The sequence below is a fragment of the Colletotrichum higginsianum genome, chromosome 3, assembly GCF_001672515.1.
Source record: "Colletotrichum higginsianum IMI 349063 chromosome 3, whole genome shotgun sequence".
Classification (NCBI taxonomy): Eukaryota; Fungi; Ascomycota; class Sordariomycetes; order Glomerellales; family Glomerellaceae; genus Colletotrichum; species Colletotrichum higginsianum.
In genome coordinates, this window is record NC_030956.1 from 2,653,726 (window position 1) to 2,670,232 (window position 16,507).

General features: G+C 56.8%; 3 protein-coding genes across 3 annotated transcripts; 1 reads left to right on the forward strand and 2 right to left on the reverse strand.

Moving 5' to 3' along the window:
* Window positions 1–8,984: 8,984 nt before the first annotated feature.
* Window positions 8,985–11,013, reverse strand: CH63R_04346 (RWD domain-containing protein; the record flags this gene model as incomplete). Its single annotated transcript, XM_018299321.1, has 2 exons — window positions 8,985–10,375; window positions 10,440–11,013. 2 exons carry the CDS (start codon window positions 11,011–11,013, stop codon window positions 8,985–8,987), a joined length of 1,965 nt encoding a protein of 654 aa, XP_018160567.1.
* A 950-nt stretch (window positions 11,014–11,963) lies between these two features.
* On the forward strand, window positions 11,964–12,732 carry CH63R_04347 (PAP2 superfamily protein; the record flags this gene model as incomplete). Its single annotated transcript, XM_018299322.1, has 2 exons — window positions 11,964–12,017; window positions 12,094–12,732. 2 exons carry the CDS (start codon window positions 11,964–11,966, stop codon window positions 12,730–12,732), a joined length of 693 nt encoding a protein of 230 aa, XP_018160568.1.
* A 672-nt stretch (window positions 12,733–13,404) lies between these two features.
* On the reverse strand, window positions 13,405–15,563 carry CH63R_04348 (uncharacterized protein; the record flags this gene model as incomplete). The annotated part of the gene is made up of 4 exons (XM_018299323.1): window positions 13,405–14,568; window positions 14,622–14,998; window positions 15,051–15,211; window positions 15,277–15,563. The coding sequence occupies 4 exons, from the start codon at window positions 15,561–15,563 to the stop codon at window positions 13,405–13,407; spliced, it is 1,989 nt and encodes a 662-aa protein (XP_018160569.1).
* Window positions 15,564–16,507: the final 944 nt, after the last annotated feature.

Consider the following 16,507-nt stretch of genomic DNA (forward strand, 5'->3'; position numbering starts at 1 on the left):
TCACACACCACCCTGGACGGCCTGTTTTCCCGCTGTCAACTACCCGCTTGCCCTCCACCAAACCAAGAAAAGGTCTGTGCCCCCAGAGGCTGAGTCTTCTCCCTAGTCTGGCCCCTGGTAATATCAATCTTCTCTGAGAACTTTCGCAGGACTACTCGTTCAATTCTCGCAATCCACAGGTGATGCGTGTCCGGAGCTGGTACAATTTCTGCGGTATTCTTGACGCCCCTCACCTAAAGAGTACGCCCCCCGTTCAAGTTGCAGACCTCGTCACAGACCAACGTTCGCGGTGGAAGCACCCCTTGCTGGATGTAACCATCCGGGGTGGTCCAAGGGGGTTCACGGCGAATTTCCTGTGAGATCGCGCGGGCACGGGGGCCCGTCACGCCTCTCGTCGAGGCGGATTTCTTGGTGCAGGTGGCTTGCCGCTTGCTTGTCTGACCAGCTATCATCCTAGTCGGTCCACCAAGGAGCCCCTAACGGCCTTGATGGGCCCAGTCACGCCTTGGCCGCTGCTCGATCCACCAGGTGTATGATTGGCCATTGAAAGGGCTTTCATGCCTCGGGGTTTCTCGTCATCCTTCTCATGGTGGAGAAATGTCTCTGAGCAGAGAAGCACGGCACTCAGTGGCAGACTGTTTCCGACCCTCTCGATCCATGACCGGTTTGGTGTTGGCCTGTGTTTCGAGATCGAAACACTGGACAGGGCTCGACCGGGCTGTGCAGACATGGGAAACACGAACTCACATCAGATAAACAGCAGCGCCATCAACAGCCGCAAGTTGCGACTCGGTCAACACAGACCACCAATTACTAACATGTAGCCCCCTGCAGTTAAGGGGCTTGCTTGCCGTTGTGGTTTACGGCAATTCCTGGTCCCCCAAGGCCAGGTTTCTGTTATTTTTACACGCGAGGGTCGGGGGTTTGTTTCTGGGAAACGACAGCTTCGCAGTTCTTGTTTGTGGGTTGCAAGACCGAGATTATCCCCTTTCCCACCCATGACCATATTAAGCGGGCTAAGGTCTATATCTGCTATGTGTTATACCCCTACAACCAAGAATGGCCCTTTCTCATCGTCCCCTATCCTGTGAAGGCACATCGATACATTGCAATGCCGACGTTTTGTGGATGCACTAATTTGTCCGTTGGTGAAAAGCAAAAACCCGCGTTTTCATTACTCTCGTTGTTTCGGCTTCAAACCTGCTGGAATCGACACGCAACAACACATCTCAGGACGCATTTTCGATGGCTCCGTACGATAGCTAGCGGGAGCCTCAGGTGTTTAGGCCGTCAACACAATGGATTGGAACGTGTGCGGCAGCCATGCGACACAAAAAGGTCAGCTCCAGACGGTAGGCTCACCTCATTTGATGGGTTTCGCGTTGCAACCCGACGCGTCCAATGTTCTCTGTCATCAATTCTCCGAGTCGGGGTTGCTCTAAGAGCATGGAGCCTGGCTGGAGACAAGCTCCAACAAGCCACGGGACTGCAATGTATCGACGGAGGGCAACCTGTCCTGAGGGCGCCACAGAGGCGGGGATGAAATGAGGGCTTCAAAGACCGTGGCTTCGTTCTCGCGCGGCAATCGGCTCTTGGTGGCATTGCTAGACGACGTACGACCATTCCTACTGAACCCCACCCAGACAAGCAGGAAACAAGTCCAGGGGATGACGGACTCAGGGGGAGAACGGGGGACGGAGGACGGGAGCACACGAGAATGGCGCAAGACTCCCTGATTCTCTGTACCAAGCATCTCGTCTGGACCTTGCTACAGTTGCAAACCGTCTTTACCGAAGAGGGCCGCCCCCTGCAATCGTTACCCACATCTCTCCGGTCATGGACGAATTAATCTGGCAGCAACTGGGGTCTAAGCTCCTTCGGGGCACGTTACCGGCAGAGCATACCCTTTTGGGAACATGCCCCCCGTCCTCGTAAGCAACCTGTCGCTCGATTGGGAAACGCATCTTTTCTTTTCCCATATCCCGAATCCCACGGCCTCGAGGCCCCAAGAAGGAGCAGCCGCCCGTTGTTCATCATCTGCTGGATTGGGAGCGGCTTTCCAGGTCGAACTGGGTGTCACCGGGGGTCCTCACTGCCTAATATTTGATTGTTTGGCCGGAATAAGTGTTGTCAGTGTTGAGTCAGCGACGGCCGCTACAGCCCTGGCGCTGATCTCTCCGGCAAATGCCAACGGCCGCCCCCTCCTTGGCTCCAGTCGGCAGCGCCGTTGGCCGCAAGCGCACTGACTGGGAGTAAGCCGCCACACGGGTGGGCTTGTCAACAAAGTTTAGTTCGTCGTCATTCGACTGTATGTTGGTTTGGTTGCGCATCTTCCAAGGGCGTGCTTGCCGTCGAGCAGCCCACAAGCATCCGTACCTGCGCACAATCATTAGATGAACTTGGGGACTGAATCGCGATGGGGACATCCCGCGAGAAGCGCAACATGGCAAGCCCTGCTCGGTTCACCCAGCACAGTGTCCAACTCTTGCTCTTAATTACAGGACAGAAAATAAAGGATAAAATAACAAAAAACAAGAAACCCACGACCAGGACACCGACTGACAGAACCAGTAGCATTGCCGCCGGGTAACTCGACTTGCACAAAGCCATCGAACCGAGGCGACACAAACGAGCGAGTGCCTGGATCAGATGGTGGAAACGATCTCGTGGCGCGTGAGCCGTCCAGCTTCCCACACACTTAGCGCCGATTCTGGGAGATGTTTCTAGGTAGGCCGTACCTAGGTTTGGGGGAGAGAGGGGGCGGCCTGAGCGCATTGCCACGCTTGACGACAGAACGCCAGAAAGCCGAATAGACAGTTGCGTTTTCGCACCTGCCGCGCCGACTAGCCTTCCAAATCGGCCTCACGTTCCGAGAGCGTGCCAGGGTGTCGACAATTAGCAAATGACTGAGGCGATCAGAAAGGCTTTCAGGGCCTAGAGGAGAACCTGGACCGAACGACCTACATAAGGGCCAAGGACATCTCCATCATCGGCAGGGTCTCCGTACTGGCGCGCTTATTGCTGCGAGGAGCTGCAATCTGATTTTGCTCTCTGTCTCTCTTTCTCTGGCTGTCGAAAGGGGGGGGAGGGAAGGGTTGAACCCGGCTGCAAAGTCCAGACCGGGTCACCCAAACAAACATAGCCGGTCACGGAGCAAAAACAGGCAAGGCGGAGGCGTCATGGCAGCATTTAAACCCAGAATACGACTCGGCGGCTCTTCATCGCCTTCCACCACTCATCAGATGCGCCGTGCCCTTGCTAAGGGAATGGTGAACTGGCATGCCGTCGTCGGAAAATGATGACGCTCAATGCTGCACTTATCATCCGAGATTGCCTGCATGGGCATGGCAGGACGAATAACGCAACAGGGAAACTTCGGCCGAAGGCGGTGGCATTGTCCATGCTCCATGTCTTCTCTCGACTTGGAACAGAAGCAATTTGCATCGCTGTCGGATATGTGGCGGTGCAGCCCTATCGTTCCTTGGATTTGTTTCGACTCCCCCCTCCCCAGACACAGTCAATTTCGGCCCTGCTACAAGAAGGGAAAGGGGAATAAAAAAGAAAAGGAATATGAGAGAGAGAGAGAGAGAGGGAGGGAGGGAGGATCCGCGGCAGTATTGGGGCTGTGAGACGACTCTGGAGCGACGTACCAACAAGACAGGTCCGGCTTGCCGACCGACCATGCACGAACGACGGATGGTGATGGGGACGGATATTGGCCGATGGAGAATACTGGGGGGGGGGGGGACAGATGGACGATGGGGTTGAGTTAGTCTCGCCAAGCGGTCGTGCAACAGGGCCTTAATACCCCGTCCATCACCCATCGACAAATGCAAGATTCAAATGTCGTGAAAACAACTAAATTGAATCGTCTTTTAGATCCTTTGACAGGCCAGGCCATGTACAAAGACTTAGTGCACGAATACCCCGCAAATGCCAACATCTTCGACCCATCCGCTGCAGCCCCTGTCCTCCCCTCTATCCTGTGCTTGTCATCTCTTTTTCTTCTTTCTTCCTACCTTTCGTCCTTTTTTTTATTCTTTTTTTATTTTCTTTATTTTGCATCAATTCCAAAATGATGATGATGATGATGATGGTGGTGGTGTTATTGCTGGCTGGTGTGGAGGGCGCTTTGGTTTTCCGGGGCCCGGCCATTGCTTGTTTCTGTCGACGACCATGAGCCAAGGCACGGGGGGACTTGACCGGCACCGCTATCCCCTGTTCCCGTTTAACGACCTCCATTTAGCCTGGAAGGGCCGAATGCTAAGTCGCGCTATGCCGACCAATGCCAATCTCCTCGACCAATTGGCTTACTTGTTGGACTTTGGCCGCTGAGATTACCTAGCCTCTTGGGGGAGGCGAGACGTCAACAGGAGAAACAAGGTGCGGCTGCTTTTGATCGTGGCGTCTGTAGTGCAGGCCCGTTATCCCCACTCGAGCAGTTCCTCCGTTGCCATACAGCCTAGCCTGTCTCAACTTCCACCTTACAACGTGAGAGACCATGGTTGACGACGATGGGCGTCACATCCACAAGCAGACCTAACTACCGTGGACCACGTCTGGCCCTTCCTTCTCGTGCAGACCCTGCATCTCGCCAGTGCTCGCAACCGGGTCTGTTCGCAATGCTTGGGGCCTGCCGGACAGACGCCTGTGGCAAGAGAGAAGGGCTGGATCCGTTGCTGATGCTGCAATAACATCGCTGTTTACTACGTATGCACAAGACGTACCAATGGCCCCTCGGCAAGGGGAGGACATGTAAACAACATTCCGATTATATGGCGGTCGGCCGTGGGTATCCCGGCCCCCTTTTCCTTCACAACGGCGGACGGCACCCGCCATCCTCTATCGGCCCCGAGGTTCTAGGCGGAAGAGAATTCACCGGTCTGGAGCTGTGTCGCGACTGGTTCCGTCGAACGCCCACCTCCTGAAGCTGCAATGACCACCCTTTGCTTACTTGCCCCTGGAGTCCTGCATAGTATTTTCCGCGGTCACACATCCGGCTCTTGTCGGAGTGCTTTTGTGACCGCGCAGTCCCATACGGCTTCTGCATCGACGATGGCAAAAGCCCATTGTGAGACGGGTTCGGTGGTACATGGCCAAGTCCGCCCCTTCCCCCCGGAAAGAGATCGTAGGCACACAGATCACTTGGATGGTCGCAGGCAAAGCAGGCATACGAAGCTGTCATCGACGGGCGGTGCGGCATGGCGGTCTAGAATGCTGAGGCAAGCTGGCAGACCGCGTGCGGACAGTGTGGCCGAACTCGCCTCTCCGGCTCGCTTCCCCGGACAAGGCGCAGAGGAAGAACCAAGTAGGGGTAGCTGGATGCCGCGTCCTGCGTTGGTGTTGTCGTCCCTCCGGTGCCACCACCCTTAGGGCCCCCCTGTGTCCATCAATCCCCAGACCTGGACGACGCTCGTCTTCCCCGCCTGCCTCGTTCACATTGTCCGCCGACAGAAACCTGGCGCAATGACGAATGTACAACTGGAAAAGAGGGCGCGAGAGCGGCTTCTTCGTACGATTATGATGGCCCCCGGCCTCGATATCTCATGCCAGAGCGACTCGCGCGATTGTTAGAACAAGGTCCTGTTGAAACCCTCTCGCCCCCCCTTCCTCTCCCTCCTCCGCGGCGCTGTAAGGTCGTATTGAATCGCAGGATTCTCTCCGAATCAAAAGTGGACCTAGGGTCGCAGAGACAAGAAACCTTTTTCTGCTCCCTCCTCCCTGGCTGACTCTGGCCCGGGCTTCTATTCATGTTTGTCTTGCGGCCCTGGTGGTCTGGTCCGTCTGCGACGCCCGCCTCGTCGACCGTCTCTGTCTCTTGGGCGTGCGTACAACGCATTCGTATCTTTCCTACGCTCTATATCTCGCCCATAGCTTGCTATGACCGCTCTTGGCGACACTCCACTTGTCTTGGGCCAAAAGGAAACTGCAAAGTCCGACGAGAATCCATCAGCAAGATTACGACGTGAGGTATTTCGTGACTCCTCCAGAACCCGCGGCACTTGGACCCCGTCTCCACATCCTCAACAGCGTCGTCGACGTGTGCTTGGTCCCCATCCGGCTCACCCTCCCCGAGTCCGTGATCCATGTGGGCAGTGTTCTGTGAGGGAGAGAAGAAGATAGGAGAGCGTGTGCAAACTTTGGCAAGGCCCGGCTTGCAGATGGAACGATCACCATCCAACGAGAGTCGACCCCCTCCCCCGTAGATCGCGGGCCACATGAGATTATGGCTTTTACCTAGCCTCTCTCTTTTTCAGAGTCCTTGCCGCGGGTTTTAGTGTTCCGTAGGTAGCAGCGGGCGGCAACATCCTCGGCATGACCACGACGACGATGACAATAGGGTTGTGCTGTCTCTCTCTTCATCAACGTTGCACGCAACGGATCAACTCTGACATTGAGGAAGGTGTGCACCCGGGTTGCATACGCACCGGCGATCCAGAGCTTGATAGGTGGCACCCCTCCTCCATTTGCTCTCACCATGTCGTGGTATCCATCTCTCTCCCCCCCTCTCTCTTTCTCTAGCTCACTCTTCATCTGCCTCATGTTTTCCCTGTCATGGGACATATGGTGTACGGAGTATGGAGGCTTTGCGCTAAGGGCCTTGGTCTTAAGACCTTGGATCCGGGGTCTTTCAACTTGGGTGGATGGACATCGACTCGACTCAATCCTCACCACCTTCCATCCCCCCTTCTCACCCATGCCCTCCACCCCGCTTTCCCTGACTCCTGCAACGCTCTGTGTAAATGTAGCGAACTGTGTTAGTGCCGTGGCACTTTTTCGGATCGTTTACTTCTGATGTTCGGCTGCCACGCCTCCGGTCTGCCTGGCCGGTTTCGGGTTTCGTGGCCCGTCTTCTGTCCTCGCAAATGAGCATACAGGCGGGCCCGCGAGATCTGGGCAATGTCCTGTCCGGACCCAGTAGACGAAGGCCAGCCCGGTGAGTGATTAGGGTCGAGGTATGGCTAGATGTCTGGCTACCTTAGGTAGTCCACGCAGGTTGGCCAATGGCCACCAGCTAGCTTGACACCCCCTGGGCGGCTTCGGCTCGTGGTCGTTTCTAACATCTAGACCGACCACTGCCGCCAGCACCCTACCTATCTCCGTCCCTCACCAAACTGCTTTCTTTCGTAGGGGGTGGCGACGGGAGGGAAAGCCGCGACCGTTGTGAGGTTGGCAGAGTAGCAGTCGTTTCTCAGCAACTCCGAGGGTCCCCCTCGACCCCTTTTCGCCTGGCACATACCTCGAGCCTGTGCTGCTATGTCTCTGTCTCTCTCTCACACACACACTCTCTCTCTCTCTTTCTGTCGCTTCCTTTCCGGTTCACCTCCCCCACCATTTGCTCGAAGGTGCGCTGTGCCTTGCGTGATAAGCCTTTTCCGACTTCTACCTTCTTCCCCCTCCAGCACCACTCTCCCATGACTTGGAGGGATGGGGCGCCGAAGGAGGTGACGGGGCTAGGACTAGATCTTGGAAAGGCGTCACGGAGTCGTCCATCGCCCGCGCAGTCGCCCACGCCAGGCGTAGGTGAGACTGGGAGGCACGCGTGCGTGGTATCCTACATGTCCGCCCGCCGGAGCATACTGGGGGTGGGTTGTGACAAGAGTGCTGGAGCATCTTGAGCGAGGCGTGCGGCGTGCAGGAGCTAAGGGAATGACAAGACATGGAGAAACAGAGAGAGGGGGGGGGGGGGGGAGGGTAAGAGAAAGAGAGTGAGGGAGAGCCTCTTCGTCCAAGCGGCGTTGGATTCGATGGCACGCTGAGGATTTTCTTCAATTGCAGGCCCCAGACTTTTGTATTGTAGTTCTGCTCCTTGTTTGGTTCTCTCTTGGGGCGTCCCCATGACCCCTTTATTGCCTTTGCTTACAAGGGCCTGGTCTGTCCATGTCCTCGCCCCAACCTCTTTTGTGAACAGACACGTATGTGTCTCTTTTTTGTGGGAAAGGGAGGAGAGGCGGCGGGCGGGCAGGTTTGATATTGCCAATCATATCTTCCGCGATGAACAGATGGGCAGATGAATGAGTGAATGGATGGGTTATATAAACAGATGCCGTCGTCAGATCCTGTGGAAATCACAAGCAAGAGAGCGACATTGTAACATAAGAGGGGGGGTAACAGCAACATGCCGCATCGGGTGGGACTTGGCACCATGAGATAATAGATAGTTGACTTTTACTGATCGAGGTGCGGAGTAGACCAAGGGGATGAGGATGTTCGACGCTTCCCGCTGGTCTCCCCCCCTCCCCCGAGCCGGAATGCACTCCGAGGCCCCCAGACGAGAGCGGCCTAGAAATCCCGCGCGCGTGGCAGAGCGAGTATCCTCGCGTCGTCGTCGAATTCGATTCTATCCTCTGCGGTGCGGTGGAAGAGGAGGAGGAAGTGTTGATGGATCGGCTCGGCTGACGGACGGGACTGGGCGCGGAACAACGCAGTTCAGTCGGGGGCGTCTCTGCCTGCCCCCCTAAGCCCCGTTGATGGCAACCCGTTCCCTCCTCGAGTGGGTAAGTTGGCGCACAAGAAGACGCGAAATACCGTACCACTGCTTGTCCCATCTAGCGCATCAATCTCTTCTCTCCCCGGTCAATTACTCATCGGATGGCACAGGGGAAGTAAGTTTTCGGATTTCCGCATGGGAGAAGGGGCTAGGGCCACTCATAGAACTTCCCCTCTCCTTTTGGCAGAAGCCGAGTTCAACCTCTTGGTCCAAAAGCCGGCGGTTGAGAAAAAAGGGGGGGGGGGGGGGGGGGGGGGTTGGCGATGTGCCTCTCGTTACGATGCCGGTTAAGGATGCGGTTTCATCACATGCGCGGCGCACAATATTCTCAGCCAAAGGTTCGATAGCTCATTAGGGTCATTAATGGTCTTGTCAGATCTGTCGTCCCGTCGTCCATCTCCAAGTTGCCTTGCCACAAGCGCCTGACGCTCTCATGTCTATCACCCGGACTGTATCGTATCCTGCTGCCTGTACCTCGGCCACACAAACAACTTCATCCCTCGTCGCTGTCGTCTTCCTCGTCGTCCAGGGCCATCTGCACGAAGCGTCTGATCCAGGCCTCCTGCACCGGGTCGAGCTCACCGTCCTGGACCAAGCCGATACCGATCTCCCCGTTCCTGTTGACGACGGGCACCCGGTGCGCCTGGTTTCTCGGCGGGTTCTGCCGCCGACCGCCACGAGCATCAACGCCTCTGTTTCCACGCCCACCACGTGCGCCTCGCACTAGAGGGCCGCCTCGTCTAGCAGGGTTGACCGGCGCCGGTGGCGCGGCCGGCGGGACAGGACCGTGGGCTGCTCCCGCTCCCGCTGCTCCCCCTCGACCGCCGCGGGGAGCGGGGTCGGCCCCGATACGCAGAACGAGCGGTCCCTCTCGCGCAACACCGCCCGCCGGAGGAGGCGGTGGCCCGTGGACATCATCCGCCTCTGTATCTGACTCGCTATCGTCCGGCTCCTCGATCTCAGGGATAATGTCGATGATCTCGACGGGCTCGGGGGCCTCGTTCTGCGCCTCTCGCGCACCGCCAGCGAAGCCATAGTCGACATTGTCGCCATCACCGGCTTCGAGCTCCCAAAGGCGCATGTAGCACGACGTGAACTTGCCATTGGGCTGTTCGTTGAAGTGGGCATATGGGTTCCTGGGGTCTAGCCAGGCCGAGCATAGATAGCAAAAGTGCGAGGCGCAGCGGAAGCAAATCATGTGGTTGCACCCGTGGCTCTTCTGCGCCGTGGCTCCGCATGTCGGGCATGGCGTCGTGTGCAGATTGATGTAGTCGATTGAGGCCTGCTCCTCGGCCGAGAGCTCGCCCTGATCCCGTTTTGGCATGCAGCGGTAGAACTCGCCATGCCATGACTGGTAGCAGCGGCTGCAAAAGGCGAAGCCGCAGTCCTCGCAAATGGCCAGTAGGTCTCCGCTGTTGAAAGCCTTGATCTTCTTTCCGTTCGCGCCGCCTTGCCCCTCGGCGCCTTCCTCGTCCTCCGTGTCTTCGTCCGAACTCTCATCGACAACCTCCAGCCCCTCAGGTTTCCTGTGCTTTTTGGATCTCGCAGCGCCCTGGCACCACGATCGGGGGCAGTATATGGTGTTCTTGTCGGACTCGAGCTCATTCTTGTACTTGAGGGTCACGTAACGAGTCACCGTCTCCTGGGACAGGCCCATCTGCAGCAGTTCACTGGGGCTGATGGACGTTTTGACCTTGCGTTTCTTGCCCTTGCCCGAGCTCCGCCCGGCCTCGGCGCGCTCTTTGGAGCAATTCGGAGCAAGGCAGCGGACGGTTGCCAGGTCCCCCTCCGTAATGGCATTGTCGTAGAATTCCTGCAAGCATTGGATACAGAATATGTGTCCGCAGTCGAGCATTTTGTGGCACACGGAACCTTTCTTGGGATCTGCGCGGCAGGTTAGCGGTTAAGCGCCGACAGCCGTCAGCCGTCAATCGCAGAATCCCCGTACCTAGACAGATGCCGCAATCAAAGGTCTCCTTCTCAAACGAAGCTCGAGTAGCTTCTATGTCGTAGTCCAAGATGGCGATCTTGTGCGACGGATCAATCTCCAGAGTGCCATTCCCGTCAACCATGCCAAAAACATCGTCCGACGCTTGTTGGATATGGTCAATGTACGTGAAGACGACCATATCGCGGCCCATTTCCTCCCATAGTCGCTGGCCGTCTCCCTCCAACTTCTTTGTGACGTCCCTGGTAAGCCACGGTGGCGATGTGCTTATACTGACGTTAGGCGGCTTCTCTGACGGGTAGCCCTCAGGCAAGTCGATGCGGACCACGACGGCGGGGAGGTGAGAGAGCTCGTGGGAATCGACGCGGGGTTCGGCGCCCGGGAGCAGCTGGGCAGCGGCAGCATCTTCGGCATTGGCGGCGGCGGGGAACGTGACGGTGACGGGCTTTGCGGGGTGAACCGGTAGTTCGATTGTGAAGCAGTAGGGGCGCCGGTCGTCGGGCTGAATCTCGGGGAAGATAGCCTGCAAGGAGCCAAGCTCGTCTTGACGCGGGTCGTCGCTGTCGTCGTCCATTGCTACCGGTTGAGGATGGCGTATCTCATGCTTTCGGAGCCGGCTGTGGAAGTGAGTCGAGGCTCCTTGCTTGATGTTTTGTCAGAGGCCGCGCAGAGTATGTGAAGAGTTTGCGCTCCTGTGGATTAGCGACGAACATATAGAGATAAGTATTTGCGACGCAGCGAAGGAAAGAAACGAGTGGCGAAGTCGCATAAATGGTGGTGGTTTTATTTGGTAATAACGGAAACGGCTGAGGAACACGCGAGAAGTGCGACCGGCTATGGTAAGACCATTCTTTTCTGGTACACTCTTTTCGGGCTAAAGTGGCAAAGGGTTTCCAGTTGCGCTACTTTTGCGAGCTGCTGGTGCAAGACAGCCCTGAATAATATGGAATTAAAAAAAGGGCTGGCCTGGCGCGGTGTGACTGACAGACAATGGGCAATGATGACTCCTTTGCCGTCGGGAATCGCGGGGCAGCGGGCAGAAAAAGAACAAAAGAAAGACAGGGGTTATCTAATCAGCTCTTGCGTCTTTGGCAACGCCGCCCATCCTCCCCCGGGTTGCACTATTTCCATCGGTGGGGGTACAGAGCTCCCTCCCTATTGGCCTGAGCTTGGATCTATGCAACCTGACGTAGTTATGCAAATATGGAGATGAGAATAAGCTGGCAACTGCGCCTGCCAGCACAGCACAGCACAGCACAGCAGCACTTTGACATTTTCTGGAGTGCTGTGCACCACGATCCGCGACGTCTGCTCTAACTTTACCAGCCGCTAGGAGGAGTTGGAATCTCGTCTGCCACAGCATTTCAACCCCCTCTCCCCCCCCCCCTTCTTTCCTAGGTCACATGGAGCCTCGCTCTTGAGTCTTCTTTCATTCTTGTTAAGAACACCGACTTGCCTAGAGAGGCAGCCATCAGAACCTGAGCTGAGACTGGGAATGCAGTGGAAGCTGCGCTGTTGAAAGTCATGGACCAAGACACGAGACCTCTAGCCTCGCTCTCCCTTACCCACGTCTACTATGTGAGACCAACACGCTCCCCCTCTTCCTCCCTCTTCTCTCGTCGCCCCCAAAAATACTGACAGAATCTCGTCGTAGGACCCCGATGACCCCCTCTCATTCCTGTGCGCCTGGCTCGCCCTGCTCCCGCAGGCCCTATGCATAGTCTACGCGACCCTGATCTGGTCCACCCGCGAGGTCGAGATCGCTCTCATGTTCGCCGGCCAGCTGGGTTGCGAGGCCATCAACTTCGCCCTCAAGCGCCTCATCAAGGAGGAGCGACCCCGCCGCATCCACGGCAAGGGCTACGGCATGCCCAGCTCCCACGCCCAGTTCGTCGCCTACTGGTCCATCTTCCTCGCCCTGTTCCTGCTGGTCAGGCACCGGCCCTCGTCTGCGCGGCGGCACCACCGCCCGTACTCGCTCGTCGAGCGCGTCGTCGTCAGCGCCGCCGCGCTCGCCATCGCCGCCGCGGTGGCCTGGAGCCGGATATACCTCGACTACCACACCGTCAAGCAGGTGCTGGTCGGGTGCCTGGCCGGGTCCGTGTGCGCCGTCGCCTGGTTCGCGGTCACGGCCATCGCGAGGGACCTAGGCCTCTTGGCTTGGGGCTTGCAGACCCCCATTGCGCGGCTTTTCAGATTCCGGGACCTCGTGGTGGAGGAGGACCCCTGCCAAGCTGGCTGGGACAAGTGGGAGGAGAGGCGCGTGGATGCAGACCAACAGAAGGGCAAATAAAGCCCGGCATATCTTCTTCAATCAGTTTTATCACGTAGGACCGAACGAACCTTGCCTGCCTGTTGCTGCTGCTCCCAGCCCCTTCTCACACCCAGGGCTTGCTATTCCTTACACGCAAGTGTTGATGTCACAGCCACAAAAGGGGAACAACTAGCAGTTTGTTTGAGCACTTTTGATTCATTGAGCTACCGTGCCTTCAGTAGTATAGATGCCCTCTCTAGTGGCTTTTACCTCCGCTCTCCGGTCCATCTCATAACTAATCATACCCATCGTGTCCACCCATCCGTCCATTCATTTTTATTTAGAGTCCCAGTACTCTAGAGTTAGTTACCTTTCCTAGGCCCCCACGCTCTCCAACGAAAGCCTTGCCTGTCCACACATCGTACACAGTGCGTCGTCGCAGAAGCATCGTCGGAGAGATAAAACAAAACAAATAATATGTAGACTTTATGTCGTACAGGTATCTCCGCAGAAAAAGGGAAAAAACGCCATCCAATGAAATAAAAAATAGTAAATATAAGAGAAGAAGAAAGCCGTGTTGGGGTGCGCCGTCAACTCCGGTATGGGACCACGAAGGTCGGACCAAACGCTTTTACCGCCCGTCATGGAAGAGTTCGTTCGTCTAATTCATGACTTCCGAACGGGAGAATGTCGGCGGCAGTGCAGCTAGCTTCAGATCCAGTCGCGCTTGTCGTGCTGACCAGAACATTGGCAATTCTGCTTGGTGCACTTGATAGGCGCCTTCTTGCGCTGCGCGGGAGTGTTGAAGCCAACGCCCTGAGGGCTAGTGACTCTGGTCTTCTGTGGGCTTTCGGGTCGGTAGACCGCCGGGCTGAGGGTGAGCTGCTCCGGCTCTTGCTCTTGCAGCTGCGACTGCCTAGGCACGGTGACCCTGGGAACAGACGGGAGAGCCCTCATCCGCAGATCCTTCTCGCGACGGATGGGCGATGACACCAAGGTTCCATCCTCCTCCGAGTCAGACGACCCGCTGTCGCTGGCAACATCGACCTGCGCCAAGGGACTGGGCCGCTTGGAGGGCTCGACGTCCCTGTCGTCAGGGCAGCTCAGACTGTTGACGCTGGCGTTGTTCTGGAAGTAGTGCGAGTCAAGAGGCGGCATGTCATCGACGTTTGATAGACGAAGGCCGATCTGCACAGTGGCCGACGAAGCGAGGGAAGAATCGCGACGATGGCGGAAGCCCTGAGGGTGCATTGATGGAGGAGGTCTGAGAAGCATCATCTCATCCTCGTCAGGGATCCTTGCACCGGGGGCGTATGTCTTGGCCGGAAGCAAGGTGATCGACTTGGTGTTGTTGTTCTGTTGTTCGGATGGAAACAAGGAGTATGATCTCTTGCGAGCGTGGGCTTTGGGGACCTGGTAGGTTGAGACCTGGGCGGGCTCGGGTGTCTTCACAGGAGAACGAGCCGGCTGCCAGACGGCATTTGATCGGAGAGGGTTCGCGTAGGTGGGTGAGCCGGAGGGGCTTTCAATGCGTGCCTCTTCCTCCTTCTCAGGCACTAGGCTATCGGTGCTGTCCATCCGTCGAAGGGATCGTGCCTGGCCGACGGGATTCATCATGTGGTTTTCGTATTCATCGTCACCATTATAGACCCGAATTCCGGCCTTGAGCTTCTTACGATCCGACTCCCACTTTCCACTCTGGCGGGGGCCGATAGTGGAGAGGGTATTTGATCGCAAGAATAGGTGCAAGCCGCCAGTCATTAAGCCAGACACGTTGGCGACAACAGAGGCGATCATGGATAGCGTAAGGGACTGTCCCGTGGCGCCCCGCTGTTCCGTAAAGGAAAGGTTGAAGAAGAAGGGGACGAGAAGAGTCTGGCCGCTGTCAGTTTGATGACATCCGCACGGGAAGGGACCGGTTTACTCACAGTCGAAATGAAGGCGACCGCCAGGAAGTAGACCATCCTGGAGGCGGCGACACGTTCGCTGTTCTCTATCTTGGCATTGTTATGGAGGCGGAAGAAAATGATAAGAGTCGAGGCAAGCAGTGCCACCGAGATGAAGGTAAGCAGGACGAAACATCCCTCCTTCCAGCGCTGGACGAACCAGAAGAGCGAGGCGAAGCAGAAATTGGGAGGGCGGACAAAGAGAGTAACGAGATAGGTGGCAAGAAGGAAAGTGCCGACGATGGCGAGGCAAATCGTGACGTTCCACTTGCTGCGAGGCGGCAGCGGGTTCTTTCGCAGAGACCGGAAGGCCACCTCCAGGGCGAATACTAATTGAATATAAGGAACAATAAAGACCGCTGCGGAGACGGTTAGCGAGGCTCATGTGGTCGGGGCGTGGGAGTCACGAACCGGGCAGCATCATCTGGGAGGTGATGGTGCACCCCAGGGTCAAAAGGTGGTCGAGTCCAGTCGACTGTGCAACAGCGAAGACGATGCCCTGGACGACAATTCCGACAGACAGGATCAGCGGAAAGGACTCGGCAGGTCCAACAAATGTGAAACCATGTGTTCTGTTGTGAGGGGGGGTGGTTAGCCAGCGGTCCTCGTTCGCACGGGTGCTAGTTAGTTGGCGTACCTGAAGCCGAACTTTTGGTTGTTCCTCTTGGCCGTTGCATATCCGTCCCAGAAGATCCCGATTGCTGTGGCGAAGGCAGCGACGACGTTGAAAACAGCGAGGATGATGGTCGAGGTTCGAATCGATTTCGCGGCCTGGAAACGGAACTGGTTGACGATGGCCGACGTCGAGTTGCTCGTAGCCTTGAAGGGGCCTCGTAATGAATCCCCCACGCCATTGCCGCCGCCCGTCGTCACGCCGTCGGCATTAGCCCGCGTCCACAGGTCACCATATCCCCAGCTGTCCATCTCGTCGATTATTCACCTGGCACTGGTCGAAGAGATGAGAGAGCGCAGGCGTCGAGCCGCAGCGGTGCCAGATATTAAATCGCTTTCCGAACCATCTAATCCATAGACCGGTCGAAGATGTCCCTGTCGAAGGAGGGGGGGGGAAAAGAAAGAAAAAAACACACAATGTGAAAGGATGAGGATGATGGAGGGAAGGAAGAGAGAGGATGGAGAACGGAACGGATGGGATGGAGAAGTGAAAAGAGTAAGTGAAAAGACAGGATGGACTGGAGAGGAGTGCCGCTCTTGGACGAAGGGCGGACCAGACGAAACAGACACTAGGCAAAGTTGGGACCTACGAATAGAAACAAGGAGCGAAAGGACCAGCCACTCAAGAGAAAGGAAAGGGGCCGGCCTGAATGTGGGAGAGACCACTGCCAGAAGTCCAACGGTCAGAGTAGAGGCGAGGGAACGTCGCATAAAGAGGTCAAAAAGGCATCACAGAAAAGCGAAAAAGAGCGCGAGAGGGAGAGAGGCCCACCTCAGTAGGGCCTGGCAAGGGAGACTCAGGAAGGGCCCCCGCGCGGGCCAGATGAGGTCCGGAGAGTTAGCCAAACCGCCAAATGGGGCCCAAGTCCAATCTTGGGCAAGGGTGAGATGCATTGGTGGGTTGTCTAACAGAGGATGCCAGACTCGGGGGGAGGGGCCCAGGCAAGGGTGGGAATAACAGGCTATCCAGACGAGGAGGAAGGCCACGAGCCCAGGAGCGGGCGAATGAGAAGCAGTCTGTACCTCAGCTCGGCCGGCAACTGGATGATGGGCAGTGAGGGGCTCAGATGGGGCGAACATATCGTGACGTGCATGTTGCTTGTTAGAAGATGAATGCGAGGAGCCACAAGACGGCATCGCATCTGGCCTTGGTCATCGTCGAGAGTGGGCTCAGGACATGGAAGACAGGGCTGGGC